Source organism: Cylas formicarius, unplaced genomic scaffold (assembly GCF_029955315.1).
Source record: "Cylas formicarius isolate icCylForm1 unplaced genomic scaffold, icCylForm1.1 PGA_scaffold_4__25_contigs__length_36172078, whole genome shotgun sequence".
NCBI classification, from domain to species: Eukaryota; Metazoa; Arthropoda; class Insecta; order Coleoptera; family Brentidae; genus Cylas; species Cylas formicarius.
This window is the reverse complement of record NW_026844334.1, coordinates 25,224,894-25,243,606: the sequence shown is the minus strand read 5'-3', so window position 1 is coordinate 25,243,606 and position 18,713 is coordinate 25,224,894. Positions and strand designations below refer to the sequence as shown.

At 30.8% G+C, this 18,713-nt stretch overlaps 2 protein-coding genes across 5 annotated transcripts in view; one reads left to right on the top strand and one right to left on the bottom strand.

Moving 5' to 3' along the window:
• The window catches only part of LOC132701388 (protein draper-like), a 35,414-nt gene extending 29,596 nt beyond the window's left edge, over positions 1-5,818 (top strand). The window contains 8 exon segments of the mRNA XM_060669254.1: positions 434-643; positions 699-854; positions 914-940; positions 943-1,092; positions 1,143-1,463; positions 1,521-1,700; positions 4,405-4,545; positions 4,642-5,818. Coding sequence (XP_060525237.1) covers positions 434-643; positions 699-854; positions 914-940; positions 943-1,092; positions 1,143-1,463; positions 1,521-1,700; positions 4,405-4,545; positions 4,642-4,775 — 1,319 coding nt within the window. The 3' untranslated portion in view covers positions 4,776-5,818.
• Positions 5,819-6,050: 232 nt separating this feature from the next.
• LOC132701386 (hormone receptor 4) overlaps positions 6,051-18,713 on the bottom strand; it is a 91,203-nt gene continuing 78,540 nt past the window's right edge. For all 4 annotated transcript variants that reach the window (XM_060669250.1, XM_060669251.1, XM_060669249.1 and 1 more), the window contains 4 exons: positions 11,025-11,217; positions 10,712-10,851; positions 9,846-9,950; positions 6,051-7,809 (listed from right to left, as the gene is read on the bottom strand). In XM_060669250.1, the coding sequence (XP_060525233.1) occupies positions 9,870-9,950; positions 10,712-10,851; positions 11,025-11,217 (414 nt within the window). In that variant the 3' untranslated portion in view covers positions 6,051-7,809; positions 9,846-9,869. The remainder of the gene's footprint in view (positions 7,810-9,845; positions 9,951-10,711; positions 10,852-11,024; positions 11,218-18,713) is intronic.

The following is an 18,713-nucleotide window of genomic DNA, read 5'->3' as shown; positions in this document are numbered from 1 at the left end:
ATATATATATATATATATATATATATATATATATATATATATATATATATATATATATATATATATATATATATATATATATATATATATATATATATATATATATATATATATATATATATATATATATATATATATATATATATATATATATATATATATATATATATATATATATATATATATATATATATATATATATATATATATATATATATATATATATATATATATATATATATATATATATATATATATATATATATATATATATATATATATATATATATATATATATATATATATGGGAATAGAATATTCTACAGTAGATCTGGCAACTTAAAATTTGATAAGAAAAATTGTGAGAACTCTGTATATATTTTTTGAAAAATTGGCAATTTAAATGGGTCACTTTAAATAACTCAATTGTTAGGAACAATGTGCGAGACGACTAAGTGCCCTTCTGGAAAATTCGGCACAAGTTGCGAACAGAACTGCAACTGCCGGAACAATAGCTCCTGTAATCCCGAGACTGGAGTCTGTTACTGTGACAGGGGCTGGCAGGGGGATGACTGCAGCAGTCCTTGTAATCCAGGTTATTATGGAATCGGTTGTAGGCAAAAATGTCCCGAGGTGCCTTTAGGTAACATTGAATGGGCGTTTTATTTTTTCCAATTTAAATTTTATAACTTCCCTAGGGAATAAAACCTGTGATCACATCACAGGGGACTTCATTTGCCCATCTGGGTTTATGGGCATTACTTGTGAGCATCCATGTCCGATTGGTAGCTATGGAAAGAATTGTCTGGAAAAGTGTTCATGTAAAAACGGCGGAGACTGTCACCATGTTACTGGTATGTCTTAAGTTTTTCTATGCGTAACTAATTGTAATTTTCAATGGTATTCATATTAGGTGCTTGTCAATGTTTACCTGGCTGGGTTGAAAGAATTGCTCAATACCATGCGAACCAGGGAGATTCGGAATTAATTGCAGCCAGCACTGCAAATGTTTGAACGGCGGAGAATGCAGGAGAAACGACGGTGTTTGTAGATGCAAACCGGGATGGACCGGGAGCCAGTGTACAGAAGTAAGCGAGTCATTATAGTCCGTTTGAACCCTCATGTTAAACGTTCCGTTTTAGTTTGCCCTGAGGGTTATTTTGGGGATCACTGCATGACACCCTGCGAGTGTAAAAATGACAACTACATTTGTCACCCCGCCGACGGGTGTATTTGCAAACATGGTTTCACCGGCAATGATTGCGACGAGTCGAATCTTCTAAGGCTTGAAACAAGAGAAGACGGGTCAAACTATGGCGTTATAGTGGCCGTTATTATAGTGTCTATAATATTCTGTGCGGTTGTCGTGTTAGTTATTTTCTACTACAAACGGCGGGTGCTAAATCTGAAAACGGAAATCGCTCACGTTCAATATATTGCCGATCCGATGGGTTTCTCTTCAGGTAATTGGTCAACAGGATCGTGTCGGCTCGACTTACATTTTCTTTGCTTTGTTTCAGATCGTAATCATTTTGATAATCCGGTGTATTCCTATCAGGGAGGCGGGAAACGAGATAATGAAACGCTGCTGAACAATTCAAACATGATTATCAATAATTTGCATAAACCCAACACAAATTTGGAGAGAGCGAGGTTGGGTATGGCATGTTGCTCAACGGACGATGATGATTTGTCTAAAGGTTAGTAGAAAATGTGAATGTACACGCCAAGCTAAGAAATGATCTTCCAGTGCTCTCTCCTAACTGAGGTTGGCGAGCACTTTTCTAAATGTGTCTTTGTCTTTTACAACGTGAAACAGCTCTCCTCCTCTCATCTGAGTCGAGTCTCTGAAGTTTCTTTGCCAGATAAGCTCTTTTTCTCTGTTTGATCATAATCAATTTTCTTTCTTGTCCTGTTCTTCTTAACACTTCCTCATTAGTAATTCTAGTAGTCCAAAGTATTTTTAAGGTTTCTGCAATACACCCACATTTAAAAAGACTCTAGTTTCTTGATGTTCTGTGCCTTTGAGAGCCTATGTAGCACTCAATAAACTTTAGTCTTAGTTTAAGGCATAGATTTTTGTCGCTGAATATTGTTTTAAATCTAAGAAAGACTGCCCCACAATTTCGATTCTGATTCTTATTTCGTGATCTTGGTCTAGCTCTGAAGTTATATAAGTTCCTAGATATTTATATTTATCTTCGCGCTCTACGAGTTTTCCTTCTATCATTAGGTGACCTTGATTGACCGAGTTTTTCGAGACAGTCATGAATTTAGTTTTTACAGTATTAATTTTAAGTCCCATTTTAATGCTTTCGTTATTGACCTTGTTCACCAGTAATGGTAGGTCTTCCAGGGATTCAGCCATGATTGCTCTATCGTCCGCGAATTATATATTATTAACTCTTGCACCTCCTATCGTAGCACCTTCTCTTTCCCAAAGGGCCCGATGAAATATTATCTGTGAATATAAATTGAGGAGTGCAGGTGAAAGTAGACACCCTTGCCTAACACCTCGCTGGATAGGCACGCACGCCGTTTGTTTCCGTTTCGTTTATTTTCACAGTGGCTGTTCGGTTCCAGTATATCTTTCTCATGAGTGCTATATCATTGTCATCAAGTTGAATGTTCTTCAGTTCATCTATGAGTTTCGTATGCTAGACTCTACCAAATGCTTTTTGATAGTCTATAAAGCATATGTAAACAGTTTTATTGTATTCGCGACTTTTTTGGAGAACTGTCATTGCGAATAAGATTTCTCTGGTTTCCATACCTCCTCTGAAGCCAAATTGTGAATGATCTAATTGTTCTTCGCATTTTCCGGATATTACTTTTAAGGTGTTTCCTGATTTCAGATTGTTCGTTTTAAGTAGAGGTAGGAGTGTTGATGTTAATCATTCTGGTGGAATGTTTTTTGATGTATATATATTGTTAAGTATGTTGCTGAGTGTGATTGTATTTTCATTGTTAAGTGATTTTAGAAGTTGAATTTGTATCTTATCTCTACCTGCAGTTTTTGTTTTTACAATTTTTAAGGGCGTGTTTGGCTTTAGAGGTTAGTATCTTTAAGACTTCGCGTTGTTCGTCTTCGTTTGTTGTATATACTATTGATACTATCATCCTGAAATAACTCTGCGACGTACTCTGCCCAATAATTTGTTGTTTCTTCACCCAATCCTGTTTGGCCTTTTTCATTTCACGTTTAATTCTTCTATTAATCTTGTTATATTTTCCTTTATCTCTGTTTTTATATTTTCTTCTTTTTTCATCAGTCATCCAATTTTTTTTTTCGTTTTAAGAAATGATACGCTTACAAATAATTCTGGGTCCAAGTTTAAACAAAGAGACAGCTGGGTGACAAAAAATTTATAGCATTTGGCATTTGTCATTCCTGTGAATGGTGACCCTAAAAAGTTGTTGAACTATGCTTAGTTGTGTAGACGGCAGTCAATTTAAAGTAATTAATAAAAATAATCTTCACCATTCATGACTTCTATTTTTCATTTTCCTTCGTTCGTAAACCTTTTTGCTATAGATTTACACTAGTAATGTAGAAGCATAAAGTAAAATCGTGCAACTGATCTCAAGCGTGCTCTACTTAATTGTTATTTTTATATGTTTATTTGTAAGTTATTGGAGCGACATGATTTTTTCGATCAGTTGCCATGTCTAAATGGAAAATTTGAATTTGAAAATAAGCTTGGACCATATGGTGGAAAATACAACTCATTCTCTTCAAATCATCTATAGAATGTTTTGATCAATCTTTGGTAGATTGTTTCAAATATTTTTGATTCTGGAAAACTGAATCATTTGGCTCCCCGTCACCAATTGTATTATTTCTGCTCCAGGCTGGATGTAATATTACACTCCAATATTATTAAGCAGATCTTTGTTGAGAAAATCGTCGTGTTATCTGTTAATTACGTATATGTATTTGTTATGGTGAACATCAGGGGATCATAGCTTTATGCTGTTTTCTGAGTATTTCAATTCAATTAGCACATTTTTGTGGCATTGGCATTTATTGTTTTTTTTTAATAATTATTTCTTATTAGCAGTATGAACTAAGTGTGAAATTGGAATCCTTCAAAATAAAAAATCGATATATAATTAAATAATAAAAATATTTTCTTAAATGAAATTTATAATTGTGATAGCTAAAAACTTTTTTATTTTTTTTTTAATATATAGGAAAACGAATTTAATATTTATTATATATATATATATATATATATATATATATATATATATATATATATATATATATATATATATATATATATATATATATATATATATATATATATATATATATATATATATATATATATATATATATATATATATATATATATATATATATATATATATATATATATGTATATAAATTTTCAAATACAGGGTCATATGGGTCAAACCTTGACGAATTGAGAACTCTTAAAAATAAAGAAGCAGACGCAACAAATCCCAACGTTTATCACAGCATCGAGAAATTGGATCATGTGTACGATGAAATTAAACAAAAAGATGCAAAAGAAATTGGTAAGAAATTTTTATTTCATGTAAATTTAATTCCGCATTTTGCTTTTATATTCGTAGTGTGGGTGTAACGTTAATTAAATTGTTTGTTTGATTTAGAACTGGAATATGATCATCTGGATTATACAAGGCCTGTGAGTTCTCTGAAACCACACTATCAAAGAATGCCAAGTCCATTTGGCTCGAGCGACATTCTCAAAGAGAACAAACATAATGGCCACATGGACTCTTGATTGCTTTGGTATGTGTGATATGTGAGTTTGGTGCAATATTTTGTGAGTTTGTGTGTGATCGAATGTGTACCTGAGTTGCTTTCTTTCCTATAATATATTTTTCTTGTGGAGGGGTTGTGAATAGTTTCTCTAAAATAGAGAACCTGCCGGGATAGCAAAAATGCTCATTTACCAGAACGAATTGTGCCAATCATTTATACAAAATTATATGAAAATATTTTTTTGATTCCATAAATTTATTTTTTAAATTCCTTGAAAAGCTTTAATATTAATTTTTTACGGTATATGTATATTTGTCGGATTATGTCTTAAATTGATTGTGAGAGACAAATATTATATAAAGTTAAACTTTTATATAAACTTGGGTGTTGTGGTCAATATTTAGAGGTAAGAAATTACTTTTGTATATAAATTCTGTTATAAATGGTAATGCAATAGAGTCGCGATATACCGAACAGTATCATGCAATCAACAACTGCTTATGGTACTTCCAGTATTGATACTAAGAAGAATATTTTAGTAAATAGTTTTATTGACTCTTTGAGCGCAAAAGTTCAGTTCCATTTACTTAATAACTTCATTGGAGTGATTCTACTGCAAGACCTTGCCGTAATGTTTGATGTTTTTACAAAAATTTCGCTGTCCTGTAAGTTGTTGAATAGCAGAATCTCTGAATAGACTATTTCCACTAATTGCTCATGTAAATATTTTAGAAAGTGACCTTTATTAAAAACAATACGTGATCAATTTTTCAATCAAATATTGGCTCAATATATTTTCAAATTTTATATATCGATTTTATCCCTAGTCGTGCATGCTATATTTACAGACTTTCAAATATATTCGTGTCGTTTTACTTATATAGATTTTCTCTTAATTTAGACAAACTGGATACATCGCGATTCATCGCTAAATTTTCGTTATTGATGAAAAGTTGTAGCTGCAAGAATCACAATGTATTCATTGGTAATTTTAATACTTTTGATGGTGTATTACAAAGCAATAATTTGTTTAGCATATCAAATCGAGATGACATAAAATTAGGATTAAATAATTAAGTGATATTGATTTATTATGTGTTTTCTATTACTGTGATAGGTATATTTAAATAAAATATTGATTGGAAGTATGGATTTTTTTCGAACAGAGTTGAATTGTGAATTAGTGGAAGGGGGAAATAATTTTAAACGGTACTTTATTCGGCTTTATTTTCTAATAAACAAGCTCATATAAACTTAAAAAGGATAACGGTAACTCAAGACGATGCATAATAAATACATCAATTAATCATTTAGTTTGCAAAAGGAACAGAACTTTACAAGAAAAAAATATGTATATTTATATAATTATATTAAAAACAAAATCACATCGAGTACCTCGAACAAACTAAAAAATACTCTGTTGCCTTTGCAAAAGTGATAAGTACAGCTATCTTATGTAAATGGTTTTACGCGTTTTTTTTTTTTCGGTGGGGATGTATATTTCGAAGGAAACAATTTTTTTAAATAGATTTCTTACTATTTCAAATGCGATTACTCCAATTTTTATATCGCACGAGATGGAAATACTCATTGGGAACTGTTTTGTTTTTCAATTCTAACTTTCAAAAATTTATATTAAAAAAAATAGATATTTATTGCGTTAAACTACTACAACTCACAATACAATATGCCAGCTTGTCTCAAGAGCCCACACAAAAATCACAGTGTTTAAATGGCTTACAACAAAGTTGTTGATAATCTACAATTTTCTAATATAGTCGAACAAATAACCTAATCAAACATTTCTTTTTATAGTTGTTTGATTCTAAATTCAGCAATATAAATTGTTAAATATTTAAGTGTGCAACGAAAATATTGTTTCAGTCAATCAGGTGATAAGGTGATATAAAAATGACACAATCGTAAAAAAACTAGTGGTCTATTACAAAATATATAATTTTAGATTTTTGAAAGTTTCTAAACTGATTTTTTATTTTCTAAAAAATTTGAAAAATGGTAAATACATTTTTCAATAGAAATTATTGAACCCCCCCCCCCCCCTTCCCAAATGGTAACATATAGTACTCAATATAACTGGTAAGTATGAATTTCGTAATTAAAGAAATAGTAAGTATGAATTACCTAATTAATCTTGAATATAGATAGCAGTCGTCAAAATCTGTGAAGTCCAAAATTATTGGAAGCCATTCGAAGTCAAATTACGCTCTATTTTCTTATATACACAGACTTTTGTAGCGGATATCCCGCAAAATACTTTTTTGTTGAGAATATGGAATGGAAGCTTAGCCAGTGTTATTACAAAAAATTATTCTTGTTTAGAAAGATATATAATTACGAAAACAATCTAATTTTTAGCAACACACCAAAACTAACTAAAACTCCACATCATAATAGAAACCTGCGCATATTTGTAAAATACACTTTCTCCACTTACTCTGTATATTATGTAGCTTGCAACTATTCTTTCAGATGTCATTATTGTATTTTGGTTGTGGTATTACTTTTTAAAGAAAAAGTCTTGTTGCGGTTAGCTTCATTAAACTGGATAAGAGCGGCCCTTCGTTCGTTCGTGCTTTCTTCGAAATATACAGTAGGTTAAATTTTCTCTCCCTTTCTATGTACCAAAAATATATGACTATAGATTGTTTGGAAATAAATATGAAACAAAAAAAACTTTACAATGTGGGGAACAAAAGTTTTGCTTTAACTCATTCAAGGAACCATGTTTTGTACACATACTTGGTTGCACTGGTAACTTTAACGTACAAAATTGGCAGTCATACGTGAAATATATTTATATATGGACTCTTGAAAACTAAATAAATTAATATATACATACAACTGTACAGAAAGCCATAATGTGACGTATGTAGATATATTTTAATCGAATTAATTACAAACTAATGGTTTTTATATTTTGTATACAGAACTGGCAGTATATTTACACGTTATACGCCCGGATTATGGTTTAATGTAGCGTCATATTATAACTAAAAGGTGTCGCTATGCCCGATCTGAGGAACGTTTTTGAGCTGAAATAAATAAAAAGAATTAAAGTCGTTAGTGTATAACAGGGCATAAGAAATAATGGAATATTTATGTAATGTACGATTTCAAAAATTTACTTATAAAAACAGAAACGTGATCTAATAGAAAACTGGGTCCACTGAGTCTGCATAGCGACACCCACAACAGGTAACTTCGCTGATTAATAAACGATCAAACACAAACACGACTATTTTGCTGTCCATATGGTTTGGTACAATTTTTTTTTCGCTATAGGCGTTACATTTATATTTTATACCGCTTCATGTAAATATATATATAATTCTAAAATGTAAGATAGGATGGGTTACAATTTGACTTTTACTTTGTTGTTAATACAGGTATCAGGAATGTTTTGCTAATTTTTTGATGAAATGATGTGGCAGTCTTACCGTTTCGATTAAAGTACCTGATTTGATCGGCAGTATTTTTTATTAATTGCTATCAAAACAACATTGGCAGTGTTTTATTACCGGCAGTGACAGATTTTTTTTACATTGGACTTGATGATTGCGTGTAGATTATAATAATTTATGCGAACGATGATGAAATGTAACTGAAATACGTATGTTCGTCTATGGATCCATTAAAAAATAAAATAAAAATATCTTTGATTTTTGATGGTTCCTAAAATGAATTTTTATTTCCTTTAAAAGGGTAAGTATTTTTTTTAACACAAACGATTCTACTTCCCTCTTCACAAAGTGGTTGTGATAACATCTAATGTTTAATAGAAATGGTACGTATGAAATTCCTAATTAAACAAATAGTAAGTGTGAATAACCTAATTAATCTTAAATATAAATAGCAGTCGTCAAAAACCATGAAGCCCAAAGTTATTGGAAGTCGTTCAAAGTCAAATTGCACTCCTTTTTCTTACATACACAAGGCAACTTACTCAGACTTATGTAGCGGATACCCCGCAAAATATTTTCGTGTTGAGAATATGGAACTTCCATAATTGTTTTTTTTGCCCAGTTTACTTTGAGCAAAATACCAAAACTAAACTGTTATAGTGGATAATCTCGTTTTATCTAGATCTGGAACGATTTTCTAATTCATTTTACGAGCAAGTCTTTGTACTTTCATTGCTCTGGATAAAAAATTGAATATAGATACTGCGAATCTTGCACAAGTTGTATTAAAAAGTAACATCAAACCGAAAACAATACTTTTGGGAAATAATAAATCTGAAGAACTGATAAACCAACTTACGAAAATCAGTAAAATTAATTTCGGCAAAGCTAAGCCGAGTAAACTGGGCACCTATTGGCTACGTGACCGACGTCCTAGCTTAAAGAATATATAACATATATTTTCTTCCAAATAACACGTCTGTCAGTTTAAAATAAACCGCTTCGTTTAGCGATTTGTTTGGGAAATTTCAAAATTCAGGTCTCAGTGATAAGAGTACATTTGAATTTAATGGTGCAGAGTTCCGGATTGAAATTGAAAATACCAAATTTGTGTGACTCGTTGTGGTCCCTAATCGATGCTCATCTACTTTCAGCAGTACTAACGTGCCTAATTCACACTGTTAAATTAAACCATACGCCATATGTCACTGACAGCTTAACTAACTTGGTTAGTTACAAATTACAAAAGTAAAAGGCGAGCCTATAACGGAACATTATAAGAACTAGAGGGAAAATACCTAATACGTATTGCACGAAATATGTTTTTTTTTGACTAGCACTTAACTTTATCAACGAAATTTTCTTCTGCGACCACAAACTTAAATGTACATCGACTTTATTACTAAGACATACCGGTCTGGTATTCTTATATCACGATCAGGAGTTTAGTACGAACCTCAACTTATTCTCTTCAATTAATTTATACATTTATAACATGATATTTAAAAAACGAATATCGATTTAACAAATAAAACATTGCATTTTCGTAATAGATTTTTCTCCCGCTGGCCGTCGGGAAAATATGTATACGCTTTTCTATTATATACATTTTTAAAGATTTTTTTTAAATACATATATAATTCATAAAATCGCTTCAAAATATTTACCTAATTCTCTACACCGACTTCCTACTACCTTTGAATCGTCGAATTTAGTAAAAAAGGAACGTAGAACATTTTACTTTCTAATAACAGAGATGCGGCACACTGAATCTGCGAAATAAAAGAGATGATTAGCATGCTATACGCGCTGCAAAATTAGAAATATTCAAACCATCCTTTTGTCTGGTCTAGGTCATAATCAAATATCAAAAATATGATTTTTTTAAAAATATTTTGACATTATGGTTACTCTATTTATTAATTTATTATCTTTTTTTTTACAAGTATCTTAAACAAGTCGTGTCAGTTTATGATAGCAGCGCAACAAAAATTATATATATTTCAGGTTACTGCTTAATTTTCGAGATGAGGGCGACAAATATTTAAAATAATTATCGAATTTTATTTGTTTTTAGAAAATTTCGTCGGTTTTTTAAATGATAATTCAATGTACTGGTAATAATTTTCTTACTGTCAACTACCAATATCACTAAAACTTTGTTACCTCAAAAACTTCTTTCCATATCAAAAATTATTATTATTTACATTTATTATAATAATGAAAAAACTCATCCAAGGAACGTGTTTTACGTTCGAAAAGGCAAATTTAACGTAATGGGGTTAGGTTTTATGAAATACCGTCATATTTAGCAAAAGTACCGAAATATTACCCTACTGAAAAAAATATTTCGTATGGTGCTGTGGAGATCTTTCCTTAAGCTTTAAATTTTTAATATCTACAATCTGGAGAAATTAGAATCAGTAGTTCCAAATAGAACCAAGGTAGTTCCAAAGGACGACAAAGGAGACTGTTATACTCTAAACAAAAAAATGGTTTGGCTGTTTTTTTTTATGAATCTTTGATAAATTACCTCCGGCAATCTAACTAATAAGTCTTGAAAACGTGTGGATTGTTGGGGATACATGTGTTGAGTATACACACGAAGGCAAGTCATGTACCTCTCATGAATCGCTTCCAATTCGCTACTACTCGTACTACTTGCAGGTTTTGCTGAAAATCAAATTGAAAATTATTTTATTTGCGACACGTTTCACCGGTAAAATAATTAGAAGTGACCAAAATATCAACTAAGAACCTATAAAATGAAGGGAAAATATTGCAAAAGCGATTAATTTGAAATGATGAATTGCAAAACCGATATAAAATTTCGGAACAATGTTTACCTTGGTTCAGCATAATGATAATTTTAAGGCACACATACTCCTCCATTGTGAGTTTAATTTGACGAAACATGAGCGTCACATGAGTGATCTTCTCAATCATGAGCCCAACATCCTGGCGCAGCTGCTCTATAGTTATTTCCCTGCCCATCATCGAAGTCAGACAACTCTGCAGAGTGTAAAGATTGGTTTGAACCTGCAAAAGTCATTCGTAGATTATCTTATACTAATATACAATCCCTTCTCTCAGCATATTTATTTGCGAGATTTGCGAAGTAATAACGAAGCACCTTCAACATTCAGAAGCAATTTGCAAATTCATAGCATATGGTATATTTCAATTGTGCAGTGTCCTTTTTCTTATGTATGAAGAGACGTGTGGACATACGTGGATGAAAAAATAAGTATAATTTTTTTTCAGGACACTTGGATTTAGAGAGGGGCAAGTTTTAGATGAGATTAATACATCGACTAACAATTTTCTAAAAATAAGTAATTGCTTAACATTGTTTCATAAATAGTTTTAATTTGTGAGTTCGATTTAAATGCAATTAAATAATAAGTGAAATGGTAAATTACAGTTTACAACCCCAGATACAAGAATCAAAAAAATATTACAGAATTTATGGTGCTACAGGGCCATCCACCATCCGGACAAGAATAAATTCAAATTTTTCTTTCCTTTCTAGCCTTCAGCAGCATTTTCGCTCATCTTAAAAATTCATTTTAGGCCGGCAAAATTATACGCAGCCGAAACAAATTTAAAAATTCTTTTTCTCTCAGCTAAGACAAACCTATAATTTTTCTTTTAAAGAAATGCGTTGATTTTAATTTATAGAAAATTAAACATTTTTGTTTGTTTTGATAAACTTAACTCTACCTTCAATACTTTTGAATAGTTGATTTATATTTTACGAAGTCCAGTAAATGACATTTGCCAGGATCATACATAAATAACTCGGTAATTTTGGCAACGATAAATATCAACTGGATATTGAAACGTCGCGCCCACCATAGAGAAGCAATTGTTTCTATAAATTATTTTGTACAATAATGGGACAAAATGGGATATCAAGATCTTAGGGGCACATTTTACTCATTTATATAGAAGAAAATTAAAGTATACATTACATTTTAGGGATTACATTACGGGGAGATATTTTTTAGAGAGCGCGATGGATTCTAAAATACAAAATGAATTTTTGCATCGGTCACAATTATCGACAAAAAAATGGAAATCTTTTTTTTTAGTCTTCGCTAAGTAAAAAGTAATGATATGTGGCTGCTATTTTCATTTTGATTATTTGTTTTTTTTTTCACTAGTAATTTGTGTATTAAGTAATAAATGTATTTGTTGTTTTTGCTTTAATTTCTTTAACCTAACGGTGGAAAATGGAAAGTCTTGAAACATAAAACACTGTAAAACTACTCCAAAACGTTTGCGGATACATGTTCATAGAAAAAAAAAAGTATTTCAATGTGAAAATAATTCTTAAATCTTGTTACTGAATCTGGGAAAAATCTGTAGAGGGTGGGTCAAATTGAACACTTTTAGGAATATCTGTTAGTGATTTTCAAAAAATGTGCATTTTTAAAAAATCGCTTCAATTTGGTATTATTTGTAATTTGAAAACATTTTAAAACTTTTCAACTTTTCTGCGCAGAGTTTAGTTGTTTAGAGTTTAAAAATAATATTAACTTAATAATATAACTTGAAATTAACTTTCGAGAAATATAGTACATATAGTTGCTGTTTAGGTTTGAGTCCTATTTGAAATAGGAAACTTTTATCACTTTAACCAGGTAAACTTTGGACGACGCAGCCATGATACAGAAAACAAATGCGTACTGGTAGTTGTCAAATTGTGATTTCGACACTCACTGCGTTGAATCTTGGATTAATTTTTTATATTAGGAGTGTAACAAAAACTCTCTAGCCTTTAATTAGAATAAAATACACAGTCATCCTTAATTGTTGTTAGACAGCACAATAAAAAACAAAGCTAAGTTCTTTAACCAATATCTCAAACATGTTTGTGCGCAGTGGCGGTTCGCGGGAATTTTTTTAAGGTGTTCTGCAATTCTTGCAAAACAACTTACTTCAACCAAAACTGTAACTCTAACAGATTATTTCGAAGTGCTCTTAAATATCGAAGAAGTTTTTGGGTGTTCACTTAGGGGGATGTATCTAATTAAGTCGAAAAATTAATAAGTTCACGAAATATTATATCCACAAATCCATTCATTTTTTGAGTAAATAAATGTCTTTACAAAATTTTCGTGTGTAACTTTTTGCTCTACTTACACCAGTTTTTCTTTGTATGAATTTTTAAAAAAATCTCTTCACATTAATTAAATGAAACAATACCTCTATAGTTCACAGTTCACATACTTAGTACTTTTTGGGGTATACACATTTTTAAGAACAAAATACTGCAAATTTTCAAACTATGCTAAAATATCACAAAAGATTGAGAACGAAATGAACGTGAAAAGTCTACAGAGACGCATTAAATAATAAAAAAATAATTTATTAATTCCGAGAACTGCGCAACTTTGGAAAAGAAATTTATATAATAATATTAAAAATGCAATATTAATATTGCTAATAGTTCCACAAAAAACACTTAAAAACTAAGAACACAAACAAAAAAGAAGTGCTTAATTAAGTTTCAGTAAAAGTGTAACTTTTTCCTCTACTTACACCAGTTTTTCTTTGTATGAATATTCAAAAAAATATCTTCACATTAATTATACGAAACAATACCTCTATAGTCACAGTGAATATAAATTGTCAGCAATACATAAAAACAGAAGCACAACAGGCTCCCTATTATCATTTTGGCCTTAAATCAAAAAACTTTAAAAAATTTAAGATTACGATTGTATTTATAAAACTACCAGACATAAGTTGCTTGGTTCCAGTATAATTTGATAAAATTATATTGTTACATGTAGAGAATATTTGTATTCCCTTGGCCAACTAACAACTTTTATTAGTAAAGTCCGATAGCATTTCTAATACATTTGGAATTTTATGTCAAAAATGTTGTTCATTAGGACTATCGATTTCTCCGACTGAAAGCCTGTGTTGTTATTTTAATGATAAATATATACAGTGTGATCAAAAATTTAAGTTAAAAATTAAAAATTAATGAATATGTTTAGGAAGATTTTTTTGATAATTTTCTGGTTCTGAAACTTACACGTCTTGTGTATTACGATTGTTGTCTAATAAGAATAGAACGGAGGGGAACATGTAAAAAGAATATCCTTATATAATTAGCGTTTAAAGTAATGTTATGGTTGTTAATTTGCAGTAATTGTTCTAAAACACCATACTGTTTAAAAATATTTTCTGGTTCTGAAACTTACACGTCTTGTGTATTGCGATTGTTGTCTAATAAGAATAGAAAGGAGGGGCACATGTAAAAAGAATATCCTTATATAATTAGCGTTTAAAGTAATGTTATGGTTGTTAATTTGCAGTAATTGTTCTAAAACACCATAGCGTTTAAAAATATTTTCTGGTTCTGAAACTTACACGTCTTGTGTATTGCGATTGTTGTCTAATAAGAATAGAAAGGAGGGGCACATGTAAAAAGAATATCCTTATATAATTAGCGTTTAAAGTAATGTTATGGTTGTTAATTTGCAGTAATTGTTCTAGAACACCATAGTGTTTAAAAATATTTGTTCTAGTTTTTATTAACTAGAAACTAGAAACTATTGATAGTAGCTTAAATTACTGTGTTTTTTTTAATCTCGCATTCTGTATTGAAACCCTTATTTTTATGATAGTGGAAAACTACTTATGTGCATTTAACTTATCTAATGTTAGTGATAGTGATAGAATGTCTCTATGTGTCTATGTGTCTCTATCTCTATAAAATCATGACGTTTTGAAGAAGATCGGAGGTGCATATTTCTGTAGCTGTGTCTTCTCATATTTAAATACTCTCGTGTTAGAGGACGCGTTCACGGAATTATTTCACCGATGCCATGGCGTAGCGCCCGTCGTATTGAAAGTATTTTTAGCCGGACTTTGATAATATCGGGTTTTCTCGAATGAATGAACGTAAGGACGACAGACGACGGAGCAGCAGTACAACGCGTGCAATATTTTCTGGAAACTTCATTAGTCGCTGCAGCAATATGACGCATGCAGCAAGGACGGTTTGCCCACGCTTTTCTCCCAATGTTCAAACAAACAATGGAATTAAATAAACATCAAATAAAATGTGTGTGCGCGCGTATATCTACTGTATTGCGCATTGAATTGATTGTGCAGGGTGGCCCAAATTCGGGGCACTTTTAAAGCGAAACTCCGCTTTGTAAACGAAATGGACGAAAGCTAATAACAGAGTTTGGGCATAAATTTTCATGAAAAATATATGGTAAACACTGCACATGGGTATCCGTTACCGTTTTAAAGTTGCACGATGTTTTTCAAAAATGTGTATTTTTATTTTTAATATCGCTGCCACTTTTTTTCTTTGAAAAAATATCCGACGCATCTTCTTAAGTAGAATTTAATGGTACAAGTATGTATGTTTATGAATAATCGAAAATACCTTAAAACTATTTTTTCAAGAACAGTACTTAATATTTTTAATTAAGTCCTATTTTAAATATAGAGTGGTTACCACATTGAACTGCTAATTAGGAGAAAAAAATGTGTGTTAGATAAAAGTTGGGAAAAATGCAGACGCGGAAAGCAATTTGTATCACGACCTGATAGAAAAAAACCAGTCAAAGACTCTTTCAAAAAATTTCGAGACATAAAACATGAAAGCAGTTCAAATTGATTCTGCAACATCGACATAAAAGTTAAATACACTAAGAAGATTGCCAAAAATCAACGTTAAACTCCAGGTTTCAAATAAATGCAAACCACACGGAGAGCATGACCTCGAACCCAGCACAGATTTTTGGCAGTGGTTCCTGGAAAAATGTAACCGTGTACTCGAATTCGCGTCGATTTTTTCAAATTTGTGACGGATTACATTTCGATCCAGCGTCATTAGAGCCAAATCACAACTTGACGACTATTAGTACTATCAGTTGTTTTCTTTACGGTCGCACCGTCCATAGCCTGCTATCATGATTTTTAGATGAAAAACTGATACATAAAGCCATTAAGTCCACAATAAATAAAGCTCTCAACAAAATCAAAGTTATGTTTACATAGGTATACAGTGTGTCCAAGGTAATGATGTCTATCATGGGGATATTGGAGATACGAAGACGGTTAAGTTAGAAAAAAAGCTGCAAAATTTAAATTTTAAAAATGTTATGCTTTTGAAAAAACTAAAATATGTATTCCCATCACTTCGGAAGTTACAGGAAAAAACCAAATTTGCCGAGTTCGTTTTTATTTGATTTATAGAGATATAAAAAAAAATATTATCACTTTCTAGTTGCCACTTTTTGACCTCTACAATATACCTTTCGTATCGGCAAAATCATCAACTCTATTTTTATTATATGGTCCGTGAAAATACTACACTATGTATTAAACAAAAATTTTTATTACGAATACAACGATGTTCGACTCAGTATTATTAATTATTATTAGGGTTATTAAATTTTCAATATTTTGGTGTAGTGTTATTAATGTTATTAAGCGTTATTAAACTATCCTTTAAATTTTACAACCTTTTTCTTATTTAACCATCTTCATATCTCATCTCATCTCACTCACTCATATAGTTTCCAATATCGTTATCTTTCTCTATACACACCGTTTAAATAATGTTTGTAATAAGAATGCTAGACAAAACTTATATTAAAAAGGAATATAAAAAATTAATAAGGCAAAACAAAATTACACAGGGTGCTCAAATAGTCACAGTAATATATGTCGTTTATTATTTGTTTTAGAAAAATATAGTAAATACAAATGTTATAGGTGAGATCAAAAGAAACAATTTAAAATTATTTTCAAATGTACAGGGTGATTCATAAATATGTGGAAAATTACATTTATTTTTTATGTATATTATGGGATTAATAAATACTCCCTATACCCAATTACAAATTTTGGATTGTTATGGTCTGTACTGAGTGTTTTTTTGCGATTTATGGCCCCTTTTTACCACTATACATTTTTGACGTCATTTCCGACAGCTGTAATTTTATTATGCCAACAATTTCATAAAGTGGCAAAGTCATTTATCCTATACTTGTCTTGAAGTTAATTCAAATCGTTTACACAGAGGGAGTCAAAATGAAAAATCTATAGTATATTATACTTGCATTAATTATTCCTTTAGATCCTCGTTCAATTTTATTAAGCATTCGATATACAATATATTTGGTATTATTTGTAGTTTGAAAACATTTTAAAACTTTTCAACTTTTCTGCGCAGAGTTTAGTTGTTTAGAGTTTAAAAATAATATTAACTTAACTAACAATATAACTTGAAAACTTTCGAGAAATACATATAGTTGCTGTTTAGACTTGAGTTTAATTTGAAAGAGGAAGCTTTTATCACTTTAACCAGGTAGACTTTGGACGACGCAGCCATGATACAGAAAACAAATGCGTACTGGTAGTTGTCAAATTGTGATTTCGACACTCACTGCGGTGAATCTTGGATTAATTTTTTAAATTAGGAGTGTAGCAAAAACTCTCTAGCCTTTAATTAGAATAAAATACACAGTCATCCTTAATTGCTGTTAGACAGCACAATAAAAAACAAAGCTAAGTTCTTTAACCAATATCTGAAACATTTTTGTGCGCAGTGGCGGTTCGCGGGAATTTTGTTTAAGGTGTTCTGCAATTCTTGCAAAACAACTTACTTCAACCAAAACTGTAACTCTAACAGATTATTTCAAAGTGCTCTTAAATATCGAAGAAGTTTTTGGGTGTTCACTTAGGGGGTTGTATCTAATTAAGTCGAAAAATTAATAAGTTCAAGAAATATTATATCCACAAATCCATTCATTTTTTGAGTAAATAAATGTCTTTACAAAATTTTCGTGTGTAACTTTTTGCTCTATTTACACCAGTTTTTCTTTGTATGAATATATAAAAAAATCTCTTCACATTAATTAAACGAAACAATACCTCTATAGTTCACAGTTCACATACTTAGTACTTTTTGAGGTATACACATTTTTAAGAACAAAATATTGAAAATTTTCAAACTATGCTAAAATTTCACAAAAGACTGAGAACGAAATGAACGTGAAAAATCTACAGAGACGCATTAAATAATAAAAAAATAATTTATTAATTCCGAGAACTGCGCAACTTTGGAGAAGAAATTTATATCATAATATTAATATTGCTAATAGTTCCACAAAAAACACTTAAAAACTAAGAGAAAAACTGCATAACAAAAAAGAACTGCTTAATTAAGTTTCACTGTATTTATTGCTCTAAATGTCTCTCACCGACTTTGATACACGTTTTAACAGCATTGGCAGTAATCGCTAGCATTTCAGGACTAATACTTTGAAAGGCTTCTCTTATCCTCTGTTTCTGTTCTCTTGTGTTCCCCAAAGAAAATAGTCCATCTTTGTTAGATTAGGAGATCTATTCCGCCATCTAATCGGACTACATCTTGCTATCCACCGTTGAGGATATAAATTTAAGTAGTTAAGTAGCTAGTGGGTATGGTATGTAGGAGCTCTACCATGAAGGAACGACGCCCGCTACCTCATTTCGTTTAAAATATTTTAAAT